Here is a 17,890-nt window from a genome sequence, read left to right as displayed (position 1 = left end):
GTCTAAAAAAAGAGTTTAAAGAGTTTTTAAAGGCAGTTATTCAAAAGGACACACAATATTCTCAGAAAAGTACATTGTTATGTCTGTAAAGAGGACTCGTACTTAAAGTTATTTTACTTTTTATTGTTATCATCAACCTTACTGACCTCCATCAACTGAGCACGCACATCACTGAACTGCGTGAAAACATTATAGTCTTAAACTCTAAAGTGACCAGACCTCTTTATATCTTATCAATGTAACAAACACATAACTTTAATTAAACACCAGATAATAAATCTAACTAAGCATGCAACATTTCCCCTCCCCTCCGAGAACTAAGTGTGAAAGAACGTTAAGTAGTCCTGAAAGCGAGCAGGCCGAGTGTGCGATCTGGTGGGCCTGCCTCGCTAGGGTTCAGATGATGGTAGGGATGTTGCTTGCAGGGTCACTGGATGCTGTGGTTCATCAAGACCTTGTTAAGTTCAGGTCTGAGGGTTACGTGACATTGTTCCTGCTGGGAAGGTTCTCTGCAGGGTTGACCCCCTTCACCTTAAGGGTGTACAGTGCCCTCCATAAATACTGGAATAGTAAAGACAAAATTGTTCTGTTCAATGTGGAGTCAAGAAATCTGTAAATATGATTAAAAGATGAATAGGAGAGAAAACTACAGAATGTCACATTTTAATATTTGGTGATTCAACTGAAAGATGTTTTACCAGCTAAGAAGATTAGTACTTTTAGAGTTTCATCTCCCTATCTGATGTGAGCATAAGTATTGGAACAGTTACCTCACAGGTCTTTCTAAGTGTTCAACTGTGTACTGTTGCTTTAATACTTCAGATATTAAAAGCAGGGAATGTGTCTTATCAGTGATATCAATTGCTTCTGCATTCTAAGTTTTGCATTCAACGACGACACACACAAACTAGGATGAAGATGAGGAAGCTGACTCTGAAAGAAAGGCAATCAATTCGGATGCTAAAGGAAAAGAGGAAGTCAGTTAGAATTATAGGGAAAAACAAAGGGCATGGAGAAATCAAGAGTTTGGAAACTACCAGAAACTACATCACCAACCAATGACCACCTGATCGGCTGCGAAAAACAACAGTAGTTAATGACAGACAAATCATTAAAGCTGTGAAAATGAACCCTAAAATACATGTATGTAAAATCACCAGCAACCCCCAGAAAGCTGGGGTGATGCTCTGACAATCTACAGTACGCAAGAGAATTTGACACAGCATTACAGAAGCTACACAGCAAGATGCAAACCTCTGATCAGCACCAAAAATAGAAAGGCAAGATTCTTCAAAAATGTGAGCCAGTAGAGTTCTGGAACTGGGAAACAGGTGCAGGTACTTTGGTTTTCAAAAAACACAATGGATCAACACCAGCAGATGACACTGCACCCCAAATCACCACAGACTGTGGAAACTTAACAGCGACTTCTCCACCCTTCCTCCAGACTCTAGGACCTTGGTTTCCAAATGAAATTCAGAACTTGCTCTCATCTGAAAAGAGGACTTTGGATCAATGGGCCACCGTCCAGTCTTTCGTCTCCTTAGCCCAGGTAAGATGCCTCTGACATTGCCTGTGGTTCAGCAAATTCCTTGACACGTCTGTGTGTGGTGGTTCTTGATGCCCTGACCCCAGTCCATTCCTTGTGAAGTTCACTCAAAATTTTTAAGTGATTTTGCTTGACAATCCTTATAAGGCTGTAGATCTCTATGTTGGTCGTGCATCTTTTTCTTCCACACTTTTTCCTTCCACTCAACTATCTGTTAACATGCTTGGAAACAGTACTCCGTGAACAGCCAGCTACTTTGGCAATGAATGTTTGTGGCTTACCCTCCTTGTGAAGGGTGTCAATATGATTGTCTTCTGGACAACTGTAAGATCAGCAGTCTTCCCCATGATTGTGTAGCCTAGTGAACCAAACTGAAACATTTGTAGGTGTTTTGAGTTAATATGCTGATTGGCCAGTCACCATATTCTCATTTGTTGAATTGGTGGGTTTTTGTTAAATGTGAGCCAAAATCATCACTATTAAAAGAACCAAAGATGTAAACTACTTCAGTCTGCGTGCATTGAATTTAATACACATTTCACAATTTAAGATGAATTACTGAAATGAACTTTTCCATGACATTATAATTTATTGAGATGCACCTGTATGGTTGATATAAAATAAATCAAAACTAAAAAAGAAAAAACATTTTGTTGCAGTGTGCAGTGCTCTTAAGATTTTTGTTTTTAGGTTATCATCTATATATCTTTAGCTTGTTTTTGATTGATATACAGTATCTACTACTAATAATGTCTGATATACTACATTGTACCCAATTATGTCCACTCTTTCATTATTTCAAACCCGGAACATCCCTAAATAATTATTGTTTTCCTCTTGCACAACATATACATTATACAAACACATATACATGTTGTGCAAGAGGAAAACAATAACTGCATTATTTCTAGTGTTTTATCTAGGGATGCTTTGCATATGTTTTACATCTGAAGTTTCAGAAAGGTTTTAATGTCATTACGTTTTTAATTTAATTCAATTCAATTCAAGTATATTTGTATAGCGCTTTATACAATACAAATCGTTACAAAACAACTTTACTGAAAATTATGTTTCTACAATATTTAGTAGTAGCTTATTAAAGTGGTGACTGTCAGTTTGTGCACGTATGACAGGATTTTTTGACAATTTTATACAAGACGTAGTCAGCCAAATGATAAACATTATTAATATTATTAATAATTAATAATTATTATATGATGCAGTCACACTTGTAGCAATATTTGTTAGTTATGTTTGTTGATTCAGGGCTAGCATCATCTGAGGTCAGCATCATCTCTTCTCAGGTGTTCGGGATCCAGACTGGAGCTTGTGTAAATCCTAGTTAGCAAAACATGGAAACAAATGGAGACATCATTTGCATAGCTGCTGATCCAACAAAGTAAAATTAATTAGTTTAACCCAAGCTAAAGAATAAGAATGCGCATTTGATCAGATGCAACTACACTCACAATCTAAGATATACATTATTCGAATGCTTGGCGAAAGAGATGTGTTTTTAATCTAGATTTAAACAGAGAGAGTGTGTCTGAACCCCGAACATTATCAGGAAGGCTATTCCAGAGTTTTGGAGCCAAATGTGAAAAAGCTCTACCTCCTTTAGTGGACTTTGCTATCCTAGGAACTACCAAAAGTCCAGCGTTTTGTGACCTTAGGGAGTGTGATGGATTGTAACGTGGTAGAAGACTAGTTAGATACAGGTAAGTAGTGAAATTTTGTAACTGATATGGAACTTAATAGGTAGCCAGTGCAGAGACTGTAAAATTGGGATAATATGATCATATTTTCTTGACCTCTAGCCACTATTTTGGACTACCTGTAGCTTGTTTATTGAAGATGTAGGACAACCACCTAGCAGTGAATTATAATAGTCCAGTCTAGAGGTCATGATTGCATGAACTAGCTTTTCTGCATCAGAAACAGGTAACATGTTTTGTAGTTAGGCAATGTTTCTAAGATTGAAGAATGCTGTTTTTGTAACATGGGAAATATGATTTTCAAAAGACTGTCTAATATAACTCCCAGTTCCTCTTCAGGAACTTGAGCTGCGTTGAGAATGAATGGGGAACGTGTCCAGCGTGATGTCTCTGAATAACATGTATAATCAGTCCAATGGAAGGGTGAGACGTCATAGGCGGGTGACGTCAGAGGCCAGGAAGCATAAAGCATGAGCGGCGAAGCCGGTAATCAGCCTCAAAGGATGAAGCAAGCTCTCTGTGTGTGTGTCAGTCGCTATCTGTTTGTGAGTCTTATTTAGTGTCGTTTGTCCACTGATAAACTCCATTTTCAAAACTTACTTACAAAGTTACTTTCTCTCTGATGAGAGGGCGCGACTGTCTGCCTGTCTTTCTCTGAGGAGATTGATGTAGAAGGCGTTCGCTGAGCTCCTAATATTATGCCTAATATTATAATAAGCAGCATTAATGGAGAGTGGAGCTCGCACAATCAGCTCTCGGGTGCTGATTGTGCTTTTTCTCGCTGTTAAGCACTCCGCTCTCGCCGGGCACACTCCGAGGAGTGTGTCCGTGCATGCAATCTAGCGGTTGTTGTTGCGCTGCTGCTGAGGCACGGCGGCGACCGCGATAGTGGGAATCGCACATGATCTGGCGAACGGCTTGGAGACAGATCGTCCTATCTCCACCCGTGCAGCTATATCTAGAGCTCATTCTCGAGGCTTGGAAACCCTCGCTGCGGTTTCTTCATCCTCGGAGGCAGAACCGATGCAGCATTCATCTTTATCTGAATAGATTGATGTTGTTTGTGTGAATGAGTAGCAAAAAAATACAAAATTTTTTTTTACCTTTTTATTTACCTCTCTTCCTCTGAGGAGGTTGAGGTGGTCAGGGCCTGCTGGGCGGAGCAGTCCCAACCATGTTCCAGCCCCTCGTGGCAGGGTGTCACTTTTGTACTCCGCAGACGCTAGAGTCAGAGTGCCACTCCCAGGCCGAAGGCTTCTAGTGAAAAGCAGTCCTGAACGGACCGTTGTTTTCGCTGGATAGCCTTCATCATAACGTCCTGACACCTAAGGCCTATGACGTTTTGAGGGCCAACTCCCTCTGGGGAAGAGGGGTGTACACCGAATTATACGGTGCCCGTCTCTCCTCAGTGCCCTCAGGAGATCGTTCTGCCAACCCTGCCGGTGTTCCAGGGTGCAGCTATCTCCGGCGAGCAGTTCTTTCAGTTACCGTCCAGAAACGTAGCAGTGCTGAGAGTCTCTAGAGCAGCTAGTACGGTCATCCCCTGCCGGTCCGCCGCTTCAGGGCACCGAGCTAGTGGCTCTAGGTCCGGCTGCTGTTAGGAGCCCCGTTCTGGCCAGGCCGGGTATGGTTCCTGGGCCTGATTTCTCTTTTTGATGGCACTCCATGGGAGGTTCCCGTCAGGAGAGATCTCCTCTCGCAGGTGGAGGGTGCGCCCCTGCATGGAACTTAGAGGCTGTAGGTGTGGTCTCTGAGGAGGCACAACTCCAAGGTTGTTAAGACCATTCTCCAATCCAGAGTTCCCTCAATGAAGAAACTGTATGCCTTGAAGTGGAAGCTTTTCACTTCTTGGTGCAGGGTTGACCCACTCCACCCTGAAGGTCTACGTGGTGGCCATGGTGGCCTACTGCACCCCTCTCGGTGGCCAGTGAGTGGGCAGAAACCCTCTGGTTACATGTTTCCTCCATGGTGCGCTGAGGCTGAGGCCTCCGGCCAGAAGAAGCTTATGCTGAGCGGTGATCAGGATGCTATCCTAAGCCTCAAGTCCTCTGATCTCCCCTCTCCTGGGGGTCAAGACTCACTCCTTCTGAAGTTTGGCCATTGGACGGGTTGTCCCCGATTTCTGTCAGGCTCCTTCTTCTCTTGCTTTAGCTGTGCTCTTCCACATTAGGCAGAGATTTGAAAGTGGCGGGGTGGGCATTCTCGTTCCCCATTCATTCTCGATGCAGCTCGAGTTCCCGAAGAGGAATGTCTAAGGTTACATATGTAACCCTGGTTCCTCGAAGGAACGAGATGCTGAGTCGCAATGCTACACTTCTGGCATCTCTGGCCGGCACTTGCTTCATCCTTTGAGGCTGAATACGGGCTTCACCGCTCATGTTTTTATGCTTCCTGGTCTCTGACGTCACCCGCCTATGATGTCTCGCCCTTCCATTGGACTGATAATACATGTTATTCAGAGACATCACGCTGAATGCTTTCCCCATTCATTCTCGACGCAGCAAGGCACCAACATACCTAAACTCATTAGTTCAGACTTATGCATCCTCCAGAAGCTTGCGTTCTGCAAGTGAACAAGGCCTTGTGGTGCCATCCCAAAGAGGTTCAAAATCACTCTCAATGACCTTTTCCTGGACTGTGCCCAGCTGGTGAAATGACCACCCCATCTCAATTCAAGTCTTTACTTATTTAAAAAAAACATCTAAAGACTCATCTTTTTCGCCAGCACTTGAGCAACTTATACTAGAACTTACCTAGCACTTAAGTATCTTGCCATGCCGGACTAGTAAACACCCCCTCTTTAATCTAGGACTTCATGCACTTCACACATGAGGTGCTCTAGGAGTATCCCCATCGGTTCATCCTCGTCTATATTGATGATATCCTTATCTTGGTCACCAGCTGCCATGGAGGCCTTTGAAACCCTAAAGAAAGCCTTCTCTTCTGCACCTCTCCTCATCAACCCAGACCCCAACAAGCCAGGATGGAGAGGAACTATGACATTGGCCTTGCGATCAAGTTAGCCTTGGCTGTTCAGACTGTGCCATATCCAAGAGCCCATGCCACCTACCATCTGGCAAGCTCCTTCCACTGCCCGTTTCCAATCTAATGGGCAGATGGAGAGGAAAATCCAAGAGATTGGGAGATTCCTACGAACCTTCTGCCATGGCCACCAGAACTCTTGGAACCAGTTCCTAGCTGGGCTGAGTATGCACAGAACTCCCTTCGTCAGCTATCCACTGGACTCACTCCCTTATAGTGCGAACTGGGTAACCAACACGGGACATCAGGATGTGCCTGCCCTGCAAGAAGCTCAGTCCCAGATATTATGGCCCTTCTGGCCAGTGATTTGATACAACTGATGCTGGTACTGTAGGTAACATGACAATGACAACACGTCAAATGTAGTACATCCAGAATGTATTCATACTGCATGAATTTACACTATTTAGAACATACTATTTTTTGTAGTCAGGAAATAAATACTTAATAAAGAGCGTGTGCTATTTCAGACAAAGTCTAGAGCTTCACTGATTATAAGTTCATAAGATCACGATAAACTGATGAGTGACAGATTTATAATGATTACAAAGGGAGTTTGTTTCTAGTTTTATTTAATTAAAGCATAATTTCAGTTATTTCAATTATTATAGGTGTAATAGGTGTAATAAAACATTTTCTCGCTTAGTTCACACCTGATTCAGATGACCAACTCGTTAGATCTGAGCTACGTGAATGAACTGTGTTTCGATCGATATGATCCCTACAAGGTGTTCATTGTTCCCTACTCCCTGAGCAGGAGTTTAAATCACTTTGGACCATGGACATGAACATATAGCACTTCATTGTCAATTTCATGAGATTTTGGCCAAGTTTATTAAACAACAAGAAAAACTAAGCGCCCATATAGCTACAATAAATGTTATAACCTGTATGTTGATAAAAGCGTGTAATGCGATGCACTTACTGCCTTAGATGCAGCCATTGCAATGAAAGACAAAACACAGATCTTTGCCATTCGCTGGTCAACAATTTTTACTCCATTTTCATAAAATGTTAAGTGCAAATGTCTGATAAAACACAATGCCTCTGAAGTATTAAATTATTAATTTTCTATTTTATTTTATTTTATTTTTTCATTGTGTATTAACTTATGCCACTGCCATACCTTATGGTTTTGTGAAATGCTGCCAATGCCCTTAAACAAGATTCTCTGCTCTGATGAACCTCGGTTCTAATTATTATGTTTAAAGGAAACCAGCTCTGCTCACCAGCTGCAAAGTACCATCCCAAAAGTAAAGTGTGCTGTTGTTTTTCAGTGGCAGGGACTGAGGGACTCATCAGAGTAGGAGAAAGCTTAATGCACCAAACTATTGATAGAGCCTTAAGGATAACTTAGTCCAGAGCATTCAAACTGGGCAAAAGATTCACCTTCCAACAGAACAATGACCCTAAGTACACAGCAAGAGTGGCTTATACTATTGTCACGACCGGGATACAAGGAGACACGGAGAGAGATCCAAGTGCAGGTATGTCATTTATTGAGGAGAATCCAAAGGGTAAACAGTCCAGGCAGGGGTCAAAACCAGAGTATCAATTCAACAAGAAAACAGACAAAAACACAAGGCTAGAGCAAGACTACGGACACGTAATTAAACAAGGACTCCGTGACACATACTTCAGAAAAAAATGGGGAAACCAGAGACCAGAGGAACATGTAAATGGGGAACAGACACCAGAAGTGCAAACACAAAACAGGGAGACCAGGAGGGAGGTGGACCGGAGGAGGTAAAGGGGGAGGGGCGGAGGGCCAGGCTAACAGAGAGGAACAGGGACCGGAAGCGAACACAAAAAAAAAAAAAAACTACAACAACAAAATGGGAGATCAGGGTGGATCGGGGCATTCAGGAACCCAGGATGATGCCGACCGAGCAGGACCCCAGGGCGGAGCAGAAGACCACCACAACCGTGTGGTCAGGAAGGAAGCCCCCCAGGGTGGAGCAGAAGACCACCACAACTGTGTGGTCGAAACCGAAGCCCACCAGGGCGGCGCCGAAGACCACCACAGTGGGATCGGACTGGCAGGAGAAACAAAGAATGTGAACAAGTTAAGGGTAGCCTCCGTGGCAACGACAGGATCAGTCGGGCGCTCAGAGAGTTCGACTGAGACGTGACGAGGCTCTGGAAGTTCCACAGAGGCGTGAAGAGACTCTGGTAATCCAGCTGAGACGAGGGGAGGCTCCAGTAGTTCAGCAGAGACATGGAAAGGCTCTGGTAATCCCATGGTGTTTAGACTGGATTCCAGAGGATCAATGCTGACTTGACTCTGCTCCTGAAGATCATTGGTGGCCTGCCTCTGCTCATTAAGATCATTGGTGACTTGCATTTGTTCATGGAGATCATTGGTGACTTGCATTTGTTCATGAAGATCATTGGTGACTTGCATTTGTTCTTGAAGATCACCGGTGACTTGACTCTGTCCTTGAAGATCACCGGTGACTTGACTCTGTCCCTGAAGATCACCAGTGACTTGAATCTGTCCTTGAAGATTGCCAGAGACTTGCTTCTGTCCTTGAAGATCACCAGTGACTTGACTTGACTCAGGAAGGTCAACGGTGACTAGTCCTGACTCTGGAAGGTCATCGGTGACTAGCCCTGACTCTGGAGGGTCAGCGGTGACTAGCCCTGACTCTGGAGGGTCATCGGTGGCTAGCCCTGACTCTGGAGGGTCATCGGTGACTTTACTTGACTCTGGAAGGTCCACGGTGACTAGCCCTGACTCTGGAAGGTCAATGGTGACTAGCCCTGACTCTGGAAGGTCAATGGTGACTTACCCTGACTCTGGAGGGTCCATGAGCACCTTACTCGACTCTGGAGGGTCCACGAGCACCTGACTCGACTCTGGATGGTCCACGAGCACCTGACTCGACTCTGGAGGGTCAACCGGAACCTGACTTGACTCTGGAGGGCCAACAGGAACCTGACTCAACTCTAGAGGGTCAACTGGAAACTGACTCAACTCTGGAGGGTCAACGGGAACCTGACTCAACTCTGGACGGGTGGCCATCTTGTGCTGCGGTGCTGGGCTGACGTCCATCTTGCATCGTGACGCTGAGCTGGCGGCCATCTTGTGCTGTGGTGCTGGGTTGGCGACCACCATGTGCTGTGGCGCTGGGCTGGCGACCATCTTGGGCCATGACTCTAGACGGGCGGCCATCTTGGGCCGTGGCTCTGGACCGGTGGCCATCTTGGGCATTGGCGCTGGGTTAGCAGTCAGGTCAGGTTCCCGTTGACCCTCCAGAGTTGAGAGCTGACAGAGCTTGAGAGGTGAAGAAGTGAGGAGAAGAATGGCAGATAAGTTCCAAATGATGATGATCAAAGATTGTTGCATCATAACCACCCCCCCCCCCATCCCAAAATTGAGCCTTTCATTGGTGCCAAAGGTGCTTCAACAAAGTACTGAGCAAAAAATACTTTTTTGTACATTTGCAAAGATTTTAAACAAACTTTTCACATTGTCATTATGTGGTATTGTTTGTAGAACCTTGAGGAAAATAATGAATTTAATACATTTTTGAATAAGGCTGTAACATAACAAAATGTGGAAAAAGTAAAGTGCTGTGAATACCTCCCAGATGCACTGTTGATATAATTTCACAAGGTGGCTATATTTATATTCTAAAGGTCTTAAAGTGATTCACATGGTCTCTGTCCTGGGTAGGGGAAACCAAAGCCTTTCAGCATTAATTTGTGATTTTCTTCATGCTATTTTTAATGTGTTGTCTCTTTGACCATTATTCTTGTTTTTCCTGCCTTAATTTCCCAACCATCACCTGTAGAGTTCTTTGTTCAAAGCAGCACTGTGTTATCTATTGTATCACAGGATGCAGTTAAATCTAATTAAATTAACATCCGCAGTCATTTGCAGTTTAGTATTTAGCTGTTATATATATATATATATATATATATATATATATATATATATATATATATATATATATATATATATATATATATATATATATATATATATATATATATATATATATATATATATATATATATGTATGTATGTATATATATATATATGTATGTATGTATGTATGTATATATACACATGCAAGGATTTTGCAGTTATTCAGAATACAAATATGCAGAAACAGCTGATAGACTGATGGAAAATATAACAGAAAAAAAAGTTATCTGGGGAAATTATCTGGAGTTAAAGGAAAGAAAAGATGAGGAAGTGATAAGGAACAAGCGCTGCTTTTTCCACATATGAAAATAACCTCATTACTGGTTGCTTAAAAAAAAAACATACCGTGTGTTCTTCATTGTGTTTTATTCAACCACTAACCATGGCATTTACATATGTTTTAATGTTGTAGTATCCAGTTTGCCTGATTGAAACTTTTCAACTTTGAAAGTCTTTAAGGTAAAATAATAATAACAATAATAATAACAATAATAATAATAATAAAAATAATAATAATAACAATGCAATTATGCCTGTTATAGGAATTATACCACCACAACCAGAATAAAATTATATCATATATAGTTTTAAGAAGTATATTACATTTCCTTGAAAAATGTGTTCTAAGTTCTAAGTTGTGTTTAATAATTACATCCAGTGAAAAGGATAAAGACAGAAGATAATAATAATAATAATTTTGCACCACAATGCTACAATAGTCTGTCAGCCCAGCCAGATTTCAGTCTAACAGTGATACAGCAAATAATCAACTGAAATGACATTGATCCTGTTGTCCATATGTGATGTCATACTTGTCGTATTTCCTCCAAGTAAGTTTTATAAAGATACGCTGTATAAACTTACATAGAATAGTAAATAGAATAGAAAGTGGTACATTCTTTTTCTACATTAATATTCATTAGAATAAACACAGCCCTAATTTATGAGAAACGGATTCATGTTGTGTTTCACAAATCACAAAAATGTTTGACAAATAATATATATGCTGGTAGGGTGAATAGAAGTGAAGAGTAAATAAATTATCATTTGAGCTATTCGAAAGTCAGTGAAGAATTAAAATTGTGTAAAAAATATCAAAAAACACAAAAACCAAAACAACTATTAAATACTGTAAGATCAAAACTCATCATAGTATGTTATAGTATAAAAAGTATGCCATAGATTCTACTACGTTCGGTGCAGTTCGATGCAGACTCTAATATTGCCCACAACACATTACGCGGTGGACGAGGATTTGATTTGAACTACAAACATGCTTAAAAAAAAGTAAAAAAAAAAATTCAAATATAGGCGTGACCAACGGACAGGTAGAGAAAGAGATTTGAGTGATTAATAAACAATGTCTAACCTGATGAAAACATTTTAATTTAATGTTAACCACGTTATATTTAATCTGATCTTTAACTTTTAAATGCATCATTATGCAAACAAAAGAAAGGAGTTCATGGCATGATAGACCCGCAACTAGCAGATAATTTATTTATTTATTTATTTATTTTCAGGATTCTGTGAATATTTTTTAAAAGAACAGCACTTGTTTGGATTAGAAAACGTTTGTGTCACTATAAATCTCTTTCACATCTGTTCAAATTAATGCATCTTTCTGGAATAAAAGATCTTACTGAACCCAAGTGGTTGCGTTTTATTGCAAATAATAATAATAAAACATAAATAAAGTCTTAAGTATTACATCAAGTATTTGTAGAAGCAACAGAAAGCATTATAGAAAAAAAAAAATCGAGGAGGGCCATTCTATGAATGGATTTCAGTCTCTTTAATTTACAGAAATATTACATGTGAAAAACACTTAAGGGTTACATTAGGGTTTAATATGGAAAAATATTTTATTTGAACAGTTACTTCTTTAGCCATAAATGTGGCAATATTTGATTTTCAAATTAATTATTTAGAAAGCCATGTGCAGAGGAAAGTCCTTAATTGTGTGGTCAAAAACAAGTTGTGACGAGTGGGGTGGCTCCGAGAGACGTGGGAACCGGAGCGAGGCCGGTGGAGTGATTGGAGATGAGCGACACCTGCTCGACCCACCAGTCTTGAGTCCCACAGAGATGGAAGGAGATAAAACAAGAGTGACGACAGTGATGGATGAGAGAGGACCAGGCCTTGGCTTTATTTTATGTTTTGGTTTTTATTTGTGCGCATCAGTCATCCGTGATCCGTGGCTGATGCGCTGTTTTGTATTTATTTTTGATTATTAAAGTTTCATTTGATTGTCTGCCGGTTCCTGCCTCCTTCTTCCCGATGATTGTGAAGGTTTTATTATTACACATGTTTTTATACTATTTAAAATACAATAATCTATTCAGATCTATCAAATATATTATATAAATGGTATTAAAAAACAAAATGCAGAATATATATTATAAAATATATAATGAAAGTAAGAGTCCCCTGGAGTTGTGTCACTGGTGTTACTGTTTAACAAAAATTGATTATTTGGAAATAGATATCACACTGATGATATCACTTGTCTTCCTTCTTCCTACTTCCTGAAGATCTATGAATAAAGGCACTTTCTCTTTTCAGTTATCAGAAATGTTGTTGTTTATCGCATGATTTAATATGAAGCTTTTAGTTGGACTCACTGGTATGACCTGCTTTATTGTTGGGGAATTGTAAAAAAAAAAGAGTGAGTATACCATGATTGACAACATGTGGTTTGATTCCCTGCAGTAGCCATTTTTAAAATGCATCTTTCATGAAAATTGTCACTGGTGTCACTTTCCTTACGGGTAAATTAATGCACAAAAAAGATGGGAAAAAAAAATGGCTATTCATAAAGTCAAAGGTAATCTTATAATGTGGTCTAGGTTTAAATGTTAAAAAAAATATATATACATTTTAAGACATCTTGCCATAACAAAAGTGGACATTTCTGTAGAATGACCCAGAACTGTAAATTCTGTATCTGTGGATGAAGAAGGAAGAGGAGAAATAGGAGGAAGACCAGGACAGCTTCTTCTTCTTCATTTAATTTTTCTTATTTTTTCCTTCCAGGACCACTAATCTAAGTGCTCCAAAGTTTGGCTACACTTGCGATCAGAAACTGTAAAATAGTACAACATCTGTTAGAATATTGTTGCAATAATTGTTTTAGCCTACCATAGCCAAAATCATACTTTAAGCACATGTCATATTCTGTCCAGAAGATGTCACCATTCAAACACCAAATCCCTCAAACAGTAAATACAGCACGCTATTATAGACTGAAACGCCAGGTATCAGATCAATGTGCATGTGCTATTTAAGAGGTTGCACTTTATTTTACAGTAGGTGTACGTACATGTTCTTATAGTGTACTTACAGTGTATTTATCTAAGAAAGTTCTGGTAATACAAGGTAACTACATGGGGTAGGGTTAGGTTTAGGGGTAGGTTCAGGGTTAGTACATTTACATTTACATTTAATCATTTAGCAGATGCTTTTATCCAAAGCGACTTACAAATGAGAGCAATAGAAGCAGTCAGGTCAACCAGAGAACAACAACAGTATACAAGTGCCATGACAAGTCTCAGTTAGTCTAGTATAGAACGCATAGCCAGGTATTTATTTTTTTATTTTTTTATTTTTTTCATTAAATGAAAAAGACAAGAAAAGGAAAAGTACTGTAGTTAGTAGGTTAAGTGCAGGCGAAAAAGATGAGTCTTAAGATGTTTCTTGAAAATGAGTAAAGACTCGAACTGAGATTGGGAGGTCATTCCACCAGCTGGGCACAGTCCAGGAAAAGGTCCGTGAGAGTGATTTTGAATTTCTTTGGGATGGTACCACAAGGCATTGTTAACTTGCAGAGCGCAAACTTCTGGAGGGCACATATGATTTAACCAGTGAGTTTAGGTAAGTTGGTTCCGTGCCAGTGGTCGTCTTGTATGCAAGCATCAGTACCTTGAATTTAATGCGAGCGGCTAATGGTAGCCAGTGTAACCTGATGAGGAGTAACATGAGCTTTTTTTGGCTCATTGAAGACAACCCTCGCTGCTGCATTCTGGATCATTTGCAGAGGCTTGACAGTACATGCAGGAAGGCCCACCAGGAGAGCATTACAATAGTCCAGTCTGGAGAGAACAAGAGCTTGGACAAGAAGTTGGGTTCCTTGCTCTGACAGGAAGGGTCTAATCTTCCTAATGTTGTATAAGGCAAACCTGCAGGACCGGGTCGTTGTAGCAATGTGGTCTGTGTAGCTTAACTGATGATACATCACAACTCCTAGGTTTCTGACTGTCCTGGAAGGAGTTATGGTTGATGAACCCAGCTGTATAGAGAAGTTGTGATGAAACGATGGGTTAGCTGGAATCACCAGGAGTTCAGTCTTTGTAAGGTTAAGCTGAAGGTGATGGTCATTCATCCAGCTAGAAATGTCATTCAGACAGGCTGAAATGCGAGCAGCTACCGTCGTTAGTACCTAGTTATTACATAGTTATTGTAATTACTATAATAAGTACATAGTATGTACATGAGGAACAGGACTGTATATATATATATATATATATACCCTGAATGCAATGTAAGTCACTTTGGACAAAAGCATCTGCTAAATGCATAAATGTAAAAGTGTTTTTCAACAAAAAGAATAAAAAGTGAGGTGGTTTGTGTGTGTGTTTTTTTTTTTTTTTTTTTTTTGCATGGCTGTTGCATTATCATCAGAAATCAGTATCAATATACAGTATACACTGAACAACATTACAAACGCAACACTTTTGTTTTTGCTCTCATTTTTTCATGAGCTGAACTCAAAGATCTTATATTTTTTTCTATACACACAAAAGGCCTATTTCTCTCAAATATTGTTCAGAAATCTGTCTAAATCTGTGATAGTGAGCACTTCTCCTTTGCCAAGATAATCCATCCACCTATAATAAACTAGAAAATATATTTACATTTGTATTATTATATTATAATAGATTTTATATTATTATTTAAAATATGAACTTATAATGTAATAAATAATATATTCTTATTATATTAATTTTATTAGTACTTATTTATATTCTAGTATTTATTACTTTTTATTTTATCATAAGATTTATTTTTATTTATTATTATTATTATTAATTTTTTTTTGGTCACAATGTGGACCTGCTGTTAAAAAGTATACATATACTGTAGTATCTGTATCTCTGTAAGAAGCAGCAGAATTAGGGCAAAACTGTACATTTAAATGTTCATACACTTGACATGAGCACACAATCAGACAGGGTTCAATGGAAAATCTGACTTTATTAATCACATAAAGGTTTAATCAATATTTTATCAGAACTTGGGTTTCACATTAGCCTACTTGTAAATGTAAAAATCTGACCTGGATGCAAAACACATGATGAGCATCATACACTTTCTGATAACTGTATCATCCCTTCCATGAAGACATTTTTTCATTATTCTGAAACAGATTATAAATAAAACCGAATCTTCCTCCCCTATTTGTGTCTATGAACATGTGAAGTCCAGATTATTGTTAGTATTCTTTTAACTAAGACAAGTCTGCAAAGTGCCAGGATTTTCAGTAATAAACAATTATCTGTAAACATTTATTTCAGACATGCCATCAAGGCAGCTTAATCCCAGATGTCTTCCCAAAAAAAAACAAGTGTCATTCACGCTTCCCTTTCTTCACACGTCCCTCCAGTCCCGTCCTTCTCTTTAGGTTTGTGTAGAGGAGAGCAAAGTTTATGACGTAGGTTGAGACACAGACCACGCAGAAATCACCCAAGACGAATGCCAGAATAACAGCCAGATATACAGATCCAGCCACTGACACCCAAGAAGATATGACAAGGAGGAACGCTGCTCTACTGGACACCAGCTGGCCTGTTGATTAAAATGCATTTGCAGATAAAACTTGGTTTTATATTATTGGTGAAATAACTTTTTGGGTCCCAGTACACACCATTAGTGTGCACAGCACTTACCTAAACCCAGCTGCAATGCATAGAAAATGATTCCCAAGACACTGTTTGGCTGATTTAACAGGCTGTCTTTGGAAGTAAAGATCTGGACGAGCCCAAATCCACGTCCCCATCTGAAAAAGAGCAAAGTTCCTCCAATCCATCAGTTGATAATGGATGTTTTTGCAGGCAAATATTCATTGTTTGCAGGTTGCATAAGACAGAACTTATTAACAAAGACTATGGCACAACACTACTGTTTTTTTTAATGCACTAGTCAATTCTGAGATTTACTGTTTGACTAATGGAAATGATGAAATATTCAAAGTAAATGCTTAAGTGTTTCTTTTATTTCTAAATTTGATTTACAAAAATGTGTTTGTTTGTTTTTCTTTTTCTTTTTCTTTTCTTCTCTCTTGCACTGAGCTAGAAATCTCCACTTTAGTATTTAGTTTTTTTTTTTTATCAAACATTTTTTACTTGGATTTAGGCAAAAATTATGTTATTTAAAAAGTATGCACATAAGTGCATATTTAATAAGATAATGCATAATTTGCATCTTTAAACAAATCAGAAAACTTGTCTTTGTTAAATGTATTATTATTATTATTAATATTATTATTTAAAGTCTAATGTAGGCTATCAGTTAGCTGAGGAAGAAACTTAGTTACATTAGTTAACATGCATATTTTCCCTATTCGCTGGGGGTGTCTTGCCTTAAAATACTGTCTGTGTGATATCAATGAATGAAGACCTGAACTGAAATGATCGCATTACCTGGATGTGAAGACTTTAGAGCAGCTCACGGAGTGGCCCAGGTCGCACATCGCGCGATACTCGGGATCGTTCTCCCGGGACAGCTCGACATGCAACGCGTAAACCGAGAGAACTAAACCCAGAAAACACAGGACGAAGCGGACGAGATATTCCCATTTAGGAACTCCTGTAGAGGAATGACTCGAGGACATTGTCGTTAGCCTACAGTTTTAAAAGTTTTGACAAATAATTTACAGAAACCTGTTTTGTAGGTTATACTTCCAGACTAAAAAGTTGCTACTGCTGCTATGTTTGCTCGATTTTTTCTAAGCTCCCACCTTGAAAATATTGCAACGTGGAAAAGTCTGAGAGGAGGGCTGTGATTGGAGCACAGAACTGAAACGCGTGGCATGAGCGATGCTACTGTAATAACGGTTTCCTATGAGGATGCGCTTTTGTCCTGTAGGTGGCGCTTGAAGGCTCAGAAATCCCCCTCTGATGAGACGCGTTCACATCTCAGGATACATTTTAGCACTTATACGAAACAATGTAATCGCGCAGTGTATACTGTTAGCTTTGCTAATTAGCAATCTACTGTTTTTTTATGTGTGTTACGTGAGCACTTTGATTGAACAGTACAGATGGTCGGGAAGCAGACGGTCATTGTCCAGTTAGATAAATAGGACTGACATTATAAACACTGGCCCCGACTGCATAAATGCATGGACGTTTTAAAACACAGTGTGACGGTTTGGGTGATTGAAACGAATGTTTAGTTGTATGGAAACCAAAAATGCATTATGTATTTATTTATTCCCATATTTAAATAATACATAAATTAATTAATATAATTATTAAGTATGCATCCAATTTAGTCCTTTATTTATTTTCATATTATCATTATTATTATTGTTGTTGTTGCTCCTACATGTCTGAACCTCCATATTGTTGTGTTTATAAATTATTATATAGA

General features: G+C 39.5%; 1 protein-coding gene across 1 annotated transcript; it reads right to left on the bottom strand.

Annotated features, from left to right (window-relative positions):
* Positions 1–15,473: 15,473 nt before the first annotated feature.
* vkorc1 (vitamin K epoxide reductase complex, subunit 1) lies at positions 15,474–17,308 on the bottom strand. Its single transcript, XM_026277330.1, has 3 exons — positions 16,939–17,308; positions 16,186–16,295; positions 15,474–16,084 (listed from the first exon to the last, which is right to left on the bottom strand). Exons 1-3 carry the CDS (start codon positions 17,127–17,129, stop codon positions 15,867–15,869), a joined length of 519 nt encoding a protein of 172 aa, XP_026133115.1. The 5' UTR covers positions 17,130–17,308; the 3' UTR covers positions 15,474–15,866.
* Between the last annotated feature and the right edge of the window lie 582 nt (positions 17,309–17,890).

The sequence above is a fragment of the Carassius auratus genome, chromosome 12, assembly GCF_003368295.1.
Source record: "Carassius auratus strain Wakin chromosome 12, ASM336829v1, whole genome shotgun sequence".
In the NCBI taxonomy this organism is placed as follows: Eukaryota; Metazoa; Chordata; class Actinopteri; order Cypriniformes; family Cyprinidae; genus Carassius; species Carassius auratus.
This window is presented reverse-complemented; position numbering and strand designations above follow the sequence as displayed.